Source organism: Molossus molossus, unplaced genomic scaffold (assembly GCF_014108415.1).
Source record: "Molossus molossus isolate mMolMol1 unplaced genomic scaffold, mMolMol1.p scaffold_m16_p_20, whole genome shotgun sequence".
Lineage (NCBI taxonomy): Eukaryota > Metazoa > Chordata > Mammalia > Chiroptera > Molossidae > Molossus > Molossus molossus.
Genome location: NW_023425356.1, coordinates 19,048,227 through 19,057,186, shown reverse-complemented (window position 1 = coordinate 19,057,186; position 8,960 = coordinate 19,048,227). Strand labels below are relative to the sequence as shown.

Genomic DNA, 8,960 nt, shown 5'->3' with positions numbered 1-8,960 from the left:
CTAGTAGAGGCTGTGCTGGCTGCAGTAGTGGGCGCACAGCCGCCGGTGGTACTGCAGGTGGTAGTCCCTCAGCAGCCTGCCCAGGATGTACAGGAACTCGTCAAAGCTGATCTGGTTGTCCTTGTCCTTGTCCGCTGCCCGGAACAGCTCGGTGAGGAAGTACGGCTCCTTCCGGCCCTGGGGAGTGGGCAGAGGGTCAGCCAGCACCCGGGCACTGGGCCCTGGGCCCTGAGCAGATGTGAGGCTGTCTGCCTCCCGCTGGAGCTGAGGGTGGGCCGCCTCCAGGGCTGGCAGGAAACAGCTCCTCACTCACTCAGGGCCAGGACCGTGGGCTGCAGAATCAGGCAGAAGCGGCAGAGGGGTGCCGGGCACCTGGGCCTGGGCTGCAGACAGCTGTGCAGGCGGGTCACTGCTTGCTGGCTGGCTGAGGGCTCCAGAACCTGAGCAGGGCTGGCACCCCGCCCTCTGCTGGTGGCTTTGTAAGTCTCTCTCCAGCTGAACTAGAAGCTCGGCTGCACGGACAGCCCAGCCTGGGGTCTTCACACAGGGAGCTGCCCAAGGCAGAGCCCACCTGCCCCTGAGCACCCAGCGGTGTCAGATTTCTGCATGGTGTGCCACCTGCCCAGAAGTGTTTATGACAATTGACCTGTGTCCTAAGGAAAGCGCAGAATGAGGGAAAGGCCCATGCCACGGCCCTGGAACTGTCTGGATGTCCCAGAGCAGGTGGCCCTGAGGGCTAAGGACTGGGGGTGGCATGGGGGGGCATTTGAGGCGGAAGGCACAGCAGGAAGGGAGTCAGCTGTCAGCGTGCGTGGAGGAGACAGGACAGGCGGAGACGAGGTGAGCCCGCAGCAAGGGCAGGGGAGCAGGCGTCAGCGGGCCTGGACTGAGGTGGGGCCCAGTGTGCAGAACCTCAAAAAGCCTGGGGAAGGAAGTCCTTGTAACTGTAAGCCTGTGGGCCTGGAGGGCAGCCCCAGCCCTGGGGGCAAATCGACACCCTCTGTCTTCATGTAACCGACTCCTCCACAGAGCTGGCTGACCGAGAACCTGGAGGCGTCCGGCCCTGGGCAGACTCTTCCAGGCTTCCCTCACTCAGCCACCTGGCCCAGGTGTGCCCAGGTGTCTGCCCCGGGGGGCCCCATACCCAGGCGAGTGGCAGGGCCTGGCAGTCCGTACACAGCCCCATGATATAGGCAAGTGGCCCTGGAAGGGAAAAGGTCCCTGGAAACAGGGGGCCAATCGCAATGACCCCAGTTCCCCTCAGGGCCCCCTGTGCCTGCACTCCAACAAACCCAGGGCGAGACTCTTCTGATGTTCCCCACGTGTAGGCACGGGAGACAGGCGGGACCCTGGGGTGTTTCTCCCCGAATGCAAAGGCCTGAGTCAGGGCCCTGCAGTCCCCTGCAGTCGACTGTCCAGAGAGCCCCGGGCGTGGCACCCAGGGCAGACAACGGCTGGATTTGCCGTCCCCAGGGAGCCCGCGATCACGCGGCTGGACCGATGGCCGAGGGGAATTGCAGACCTGAGCAGGGTGTCCGGGCCGCCTAGATCCTAGCCTGGGCCCCCAGGCTGGTCTGAGACTGTCAGCCTGGGGACAAAATGGGGACAGGAAGCTACCTTTACTACCCTGCCCATACCTACTCCCTCCCGGGTTCCCTTAACACAACTGTCCCCCCAAGCATAGGGGTGGGGGCAGGAGGCGGGTGCTGGACACCAGGAGAAGGGGCTGGGTTCAAAGGGCAGGCGGGGGCAGTTTCGATGACTAAAAGGCCCACAGGCAGAGGGAAGGTTTCGGACCTGTTCTCACAGGAAGCGAAACAAGCAGAGCAACAGAGGCTTGGGGTCAGGATGCAGTTCAGGGACGAGGATGCCTGGGCTGCAGCGGCGCCAGGCAGGGAAACTCCGGAGACAAAGCTGGCCAAGGCCCAGCCCCCTCTGGCCACCATCGGTCTCGGCACTCCCCTCCCCTACGTTTACATGCTCCCGGGAGATGGCTCCCAGGACCCGAGCCCTCGCTCGAACCCCAAAGCCACCCTCGCCTGCACCCCACCTGACCCGGGCCCCACGCACCAGGCTCTCCATGAAGCGGGGCACACTGTCCAGGAGCAGGGCCTTCAGCTGCTCCAGGGTCAGGGTCTCCGCGTCCCCTCCGCGGGCCGCGTACTGGTGGTAGCTGCGGATGATTTGGAGGAGGGACTCCTCCACCGGCGTGTTCGACATGGCAGCCGGGCCTCTGCTGGCAGAGGGACAGGAGCCAACTCTGGAGATGTGGAGATGCAGCAGCTGGGGGCCGAGGAGAATCTGGGAGAAGAGAGCAGCACCCCCTCTGGGCCAGCCCCCGGCAGGGGCCCTTCCTCCAAGCATCTTCTGCCGCTTCTTGTCTACCCACCTTGTCTCGGGGCCCCTCCCTGCACCCCCTGTGGTCCCTGCAAAATTCACTCCGCATCCTTGCCCTGCTAGAGGCTTTGCTGTGAACTCTCAAGACAGGTCTCCGTCCCTTCCCTGTCCCTTCCCTGAAACTAGGGGCTTCTGAGGGCAGGGGCTGTGTGCCCCCCACCAACCCTGCCCTCAGCTTAGCAGTCACCAGAAGTCAAGAATGAATAGAAACTAGATTCTTCAAAGCAAGACAGTGTTTCCAATGAGGGGAAAAAAGTTAAACCCCTTGAGAAGGCAAGATTCCCACTACCATAGACTATTTTATTAAATGGTTGATTTATTATAATAATGATACCGCCCAGAGCCTGTGATGTGGTTTCCCGGCCCGGCTAACCCCGCAGACGGCACAGGGATTTCCGCGCGAGCCTCCAAAGGGGTCCCCGAGCCGGCTTCCCGGCCCTCCTGGCCCTGTGCGCTGTGTTGGCCAGAGCTGGGGCAGCAGGGGCACCCAGCGCCTCTCCGGGTCACCCCGCAACACCATCCCGGCGCTCTGCCAGCCGTGAAGGACTGATGAGCGACCCCCGCTCCCCACCTGCTGTGGAGATGAGGTCCCCATTTTCAGGGGCAGGACTGTCAGGGTAGCATCCTGTGCAGAGTCTCACGACAACTGCTGTTCCCACCACTGTGGAACCGCCAGGCGCTGGGCGAAGCCCTTTACACACAGTATCCCGTGTGATCAATGACAGGAGGAAGGCGTCATTACCCTCACTTTCCTGAGGAGGAAATGAAACCCAGAGAGGTTAAGTAAATTCCCCAGGATCACACAGCTGATCCATGTGGACCCGGATTCAGACCAATGTCTTTGGAAATGACCCCAAAGATGTGCTTTTAATTTGGGCTCTAAATCCCTTTGGGCCACAGCCAGCTGTTGGGACATCCATCTACACTGCACACACTCTCCAAGACAGGTGAGCAGCCCACCTCTGCTTTCGTGGCTCTGCACAGACCCGACACAGCCCGCCCACCCTCACAACGCTCTTGGAAGAGGTGCTGACCTGCTGCTGTTGGCAAGGGCCACTCCCGATGCAATCCTGGCCTCTGGGTCAGCCCAGAGCCTCCCCAGCACGCAGGCAGGAGGCAGGGTGTGAGCAGGTCCCGGCCACCAAGTCCCACATCCTGCCCATCCTCGGTGCCTCCAATTATGGCAGCTCCTCACGGGTCCCTCCGCAGCACAACTGAACCTTAACTGCATTCCTGAGATGACATCACATGGCACCTGCTTCCTAAAATTAACTCTTCCGGTGTCAGGGACCCACCTTCCCTCAGAGCCTGATCGGAAGCACCCCAGATCCACACAAGGTCACAGGTTCTCCGTCTCCCTGCCTCCCAGCTCATCCTCCTGGCTCCGGGGCCTGGGTGGGGTCAGACAAACAACTTCAACATCATCCTTGGATATCCTCCCCCAGTGAGTGAACCCCCAAATCCATTCATCAAACAAATACGTCTTTAAATTTTTTTTATAATCCTCACCTGAGGATATTTTCCCATTTATCTTCAGATGGAGTGGGAGGGAGGAGAGAGAGAGAGAGGGAGAGAGAGAGAGAAATATCAATGTGAGAGAGACACATCGACTGGTTGCCTCCTGCACGACTCTGCCCAGGGTCGGGGACCAAACCGCAACCAAAGTCTGTGCCCTTGACTGGGAATCAAACCCACGAATCTTTGATCCGTAGGCTGACATTCTAACCTCTGAGCCAAATCTACCAGGGCGACAAATATGTTTTGAGGACCTACAGTCTGCCAGGACTCTGCAGGCAATATGAGTAAGACACGCGGCCAGCTCACAGGGTGGGGACGAGCAGAGGGGACAGTCACACACTGTGAACACTACTTAGTGGCACGAACAGGGTGCCCGGGGCACCCAGGGAGGAATCCTGCCTGGAGAGCTGAGGAAGACTTCCTCAGGGCAGCGTTTTAGGGGGGTCTTGAAGAAAAGCTGTGGTTGCAGGGAGAAGCATGGAGGACCAGCACTCCAGGCAGGGAGCAGCGTGGTCAAAGGCTGGGTGGTATGAAAGTGGGTGGCCTGCCAGGGGGAAGGTGCCCACGGGGCTGAGGAGGCCAGGAGAAATGGGCTGGAGAGGAGGGTGGAGACAAATGCAAAGGGTCCCGTGTGCCGAGCTAGCGCTGCAACTTTCTCCTAGCACAGGATTTTGAATGGTTTGGGTGATGGGTGGGAGGTGAGAGGCAAGTCGTAGGAACAGCTTTAGTATGAGGAAAAATCGACTGCCCCGTGGAAGTGACCCTACTCTAAAAGAAGCCAAGTGTGTAGGCTTGGCCTCCATACAGGTACCACCTCGGCCTCTGAGTGGCAGGTGAACTGCCTTCCCCCATCTCCAGCTTTCTGTTAGCCTGCTCCTTCCGCCTCTTCCCGGCATCTCTCTCGGGAGGGGCCACAAGGCAGGTGAGTAACTCCCCCAGAAGGGGGCGCCAAAGGACAGGTTATGGAACCAGAGATTGTCTCCACATCCCCAAAGGTTTGCAAGAAATAGGTAAATACGGAAGCCAAACTTTGCCTAGTTTACAGGGTGAGCCTTTATCTAACCAACATAATGATTTCCTCAGTGAATAAGTGGTTTATCAGTACACTAAAAAAAATGGCTCAAGTTTCTGAAAGGTAAAACAACTTGGCACAGCCAAGCTAGAATCACAGAGAATGTATTGACAAGACCAGTGCCTTCAGGGTGGTATGGCCGTGGACTTGAACACCTTAGAGTCAGCCGTCATTCCCCTGGGAAATTATCCCAAGAAAGCAATTAAACAGCAGTAAATCTGGTGAAAAGATAATAAATAAGTAAATGTCTACCACAGCAGTATACATAGCCAAATAATAGAAATAAAAACCTAGAAACTACTTAGTTAAGGAATTTGGTATGCCAATATAACCTCAGACAATTGCTAGATAATAATCTGTCACTCAAAAAAAATTCCAATTTTGATGCATAGCTTGTTGGGGGAGTGGGTCATATTGCACCCTTCATCCTGCCTTTTTTTTTTTTTTTTTTTTTAATCTGGGACAAAAACGATCCCCACACACCATCCCAAGACATGACGATGATCTATCTCCTTTCACAACTGTGTTGTAACTAGTCTTTAATTAATACTACGCTGCGGAGATCTACTCACGTACTAAATCAATGCTAGCCTGACTTTTAATGAGTGCATAGTGATCATTTATTTGCATATGTCAACATTTGTTTTACTAATCCGTTGCTAATAGCCATTTAAATCACTTGGGGTTCATAGAACTGAAGATCGACTCTTTTTAATACTGACACGGTTTCCAAGTGCTGCCCTATGTGCTACATGCTGAGGAAACGATAGAAATGAATCCACCCCCCCCCCCACCCCGCCTGGGCCACAGCTGTTCGCTGCCAACCCCTTTCCCCCACCCCCCAGCCAGTTAACTGCAGCTGCAACACCTCCCACAACCACTTGAGAATGTTCTGGAACTAGAGAGGGGTCGTGATGTGGTGTGATGGTTGTAAAGAATTGGGAACGTCCTTAATGCTGCTGGCATGTACATTTGGAAGAATCATAGACTTAAATTATATTTTATTTAAATGGAACTGTATTAACATTTTATTGGATTTTATTTAAAATACATTTTATTTTAACTGAATATTACAAAAACGTCAGTAAAATGCTAAGTATATGTAAGATGAAAGCGGCACCTCCACGGGGCGCCCTCTCTGCCGGGGCGCCCTCCCCCGCCGCGGCGCCCACGCAGCTCCGGCCTGGTCCACAGGCCCGCAGGAGCGCGGGCAGCCGTTCTGCCCTTGAGGTCCCGAGCCAGCTGTGCCCGGAGCCTGCTCTGGCTCTGGAGAGGCTGCTGGGGTTGGCCTCGCCTCCGGAGGTCTTGTCCTTTTGCCCTGACACCCTCTAGTGGATGTCCTGGAACCCTCCTGCCTTCTCCCCTCCGCGGACTGCCTTCTGAGGCCAGGGGTGCAGCAGCCACCGCAACCCTAACTGACCAGTAGGGAGCCCTGCCCTGATTTCCTACCTGCCCCCCAGGGGCGCCCGTGACAACAAATCCTGTGTGTGGCCTGGGCTTTGACTGGCAGGTGCAAGGACATCGGTGGCGATGGCTCTGCCCTGAGACGGCTTCACAGAAGTGACCACTGAGCTGCCAGAGGGCTGGGAGCGGTGGACAGGGTGCCCACGGACACAGGCTCCTCCTCAGACAAGGACTGGCCAAATGCCCTTCGAGGCTGCCAAGTGCTCACCCTCTCCCCTGTGCCATCTCTGTCTGTAGTGGTTACACCGGCACAGCCTTTTCCGGAGCCCCTGAGAAGGCCTGGGTGCAGCAGGACCCCAACATCGAGGACACGGAGCTGGGTCATCCCTGGCTCTGCATTCTGACCAGTCTGTGATTCTGGGCAGAACATGGACCTTTCAGCACCTCCCACTTCTCCACTCAGTGGCTCCCCATGATCCTCACCTCCTGATGGACACATCCTCATGTAGTGTGGGTGTGTGACCTTCCCTTAAGTGTGGATTCCATTAGTCACTCCACAGAAGACGGCAAAGTGATCCAAGGTCACTTCCAAGATTTGGTTACAAAAGTCAGTGCCACCCTGGCCAGTTTGGCTCAGCAGTTAGAGCATTGGCCCACGGACCAAAGAGTCCCAGGTTCGATTCTGGAAAAGAGCATGTAGCTCGGTGGCAGTTCGGTCCCCAGCCACAGTTGGGGTCATGTGGGAGGCAACCAATCAATGTGCCTCTTGATGTGTCTCTCTCACATTGATGTCTCTCTCTCTCTTACTCTATCTGAAAAATCAATGGAAAAATATCCTTGGATGAGGATTAAAAAGTACTTGCTCACTCTGACCTGTGTTTTCTGTCTCTGTCTCTCTCCCAGACCCTTCACTCTGGGGACTCAGCCCCACGTGAACTCAGGGAGAAAAACAGGCATGGAGTGAGGCCTTCAGTCCAAGCTGAACCTGCCAAGACCCCCAAGGGCTCGGCTCCTGCCTCAGCTGAGACCACAGCCCCAGTCCTGAGATTCACCGTGGAAGTACTCAGCTGCGCCCTGCTGAATTTCTGGTCCAAGAAACTGACATAATAAATGCTTGCTGGTTGTCACTAAGTGTGTGGTAATGTTGTCACACAGCAATAGGTCACTGATACAGTTGTCCCTGCCCCAGGCCCGGCCCTAACCCACTCCCTCCCTCCCCATCTCCACCAGGCTGCCTCCAGCCACACCGACCTCCTTTCTAACCTCCTCTCTGTCCAGACTCCTCCTGCCTTCAAGTGTCTGCAGTTGTGCCTTCTACCAGGAAAAATGTACCTGAGTATTAGGGAGCGAAGAGAGGAGTCATCCACGTGGACAGACACCTCACCCTACGAGCTTCCTGCAGGTGGGAAGAGGGGATTTTGGAGACAGTTGCCTGATTCCTTTCTGAAGAACGCGGCCTGACTGAGGAGCTACAGGAGACTGAGGAGGTAGGGGTGACACAGCTGGGTGACGGAACCTCACCGAGGGGTGCTGCCCTGGGTATACCGGGGTGCTGAGCGGCCTCCTGGCACCATGGGGAGACCCTCTGCGGGGAGAGCCAGCGTGTGCTCAGGCAGCCCCGTGCCCTGCTCGGTTCGGAAATGCTCAGCTCCCACCACCTTTTGTGATCTCCAAGAGCCTAAGGGTAATGCCAGCCCCTTCCATGACAGACACAGGGAACTGTCACTACCACACTCAGAATGAGCTCTCCACTCACCCCTTAGTGCCCGCTCCTCCCTGCTCCTTCCGTCCTGTCTTCTCACCTGGGGCCAAGAGGTTGCTGGGCTCCAGGACCAGCTGGAGCTCCTCATACCTGGAACACCCACCGCACATGGGGTTCCCCCGACACCCAGCTCCCAGCATCCAGCAAACCATTATGAGGACCAGCTCAGCAGACAGGGGGGCTCTCTCTCACCTCAACAGGACACCACACAGGCTAAAACACACCAGATGCACAGGGACAGGACACAGCCCAAAAGCCCAGGACACAGAACAAGCGATCAGCCCTCTGGGCACTACTGAGTGTCCCGTTCATAGTGACAAGGGCCCTTGATCCCCAACACCCTCCATAGAACCCCTATTTCAGTGGTGCCATCTCCCCTATGCCCTCGGGGTCAGGCTGGGCAGGAGCAGTGGGCGAGAGGCTCGTGTCCACACCTCGGCTCCTGCTCACTGCAGGTCCTCGCTCCCCAGATGCTGACCCACGCTTGAGGAGGACAGCACGGCTGGCCCAGCAGAATGCTGTGTGCTGCTCCCCTCTGGGACCCGGCGTGGGCTGCACCAGGGAGCAGGGGCAGTGGGGACAAAGGCCCTGCTGAGAGAGGGGCTCGGGTATGCTGCAGGCCAGAGGGAGGGCACCCCTGGCACATCCTGGGTGACTCCCCTGTGGAGAGGTCACCATCACAGTCACCACCGAGTGACAGTTTTAACACCATAGGTAGCCAAAGAAAAGCAGGAAATAAGCTGTATCTGGGAGAAAAAGACACTTTATTGTTTGAGGGTTTTCTGGAGAATCCGGGCTGGGCTGGGC

General features: G+C 56.9%; 1 protein-coding gene across 1 annotated transcript; it reads right to left on the bottom strand.

Annotated features, from left to right (window-relative positions):
• Positions 1 to 2,220, bottom strand: LOC118637668 (protein S100-A15A-like). Its single transcript, XM_036273223.1, has 2 exons — positions 2,071 to 2,220; positions 1 to 177 (listed from the first exon to the last, which is right to left on the bottom strand). Exons 1-2 carry the CDS (start codon positions 2,218 to 2,220, stop codon positions 1 to 3), a joined length of 327 nt encoding a protein of 108 aa, XP_036129116.1.
• Between the last annotated feature and the right edge of the window lie 6,740 nt (positions 2,221 to 8,960).

What these genes read in the sequence shown, in the direction of transcription:
- LOC118637668 (XM_036273223.1), bottom strand. Translation starts at nt 2,220, where the DNA reads ATGTCGAACACGCCGGTGGAGGAGTCCCTCCTCCAAATCATCCGCAGC. An exon ending in CCCGCTTCATGGAGAGCCTG is followed by an intron (nt 178 to 2,070) that starts GTGCGTGGGGCC and finishes CCCACTCCCCAG; the next exon opens with GGCCGGAAGGAGCCGTACTT.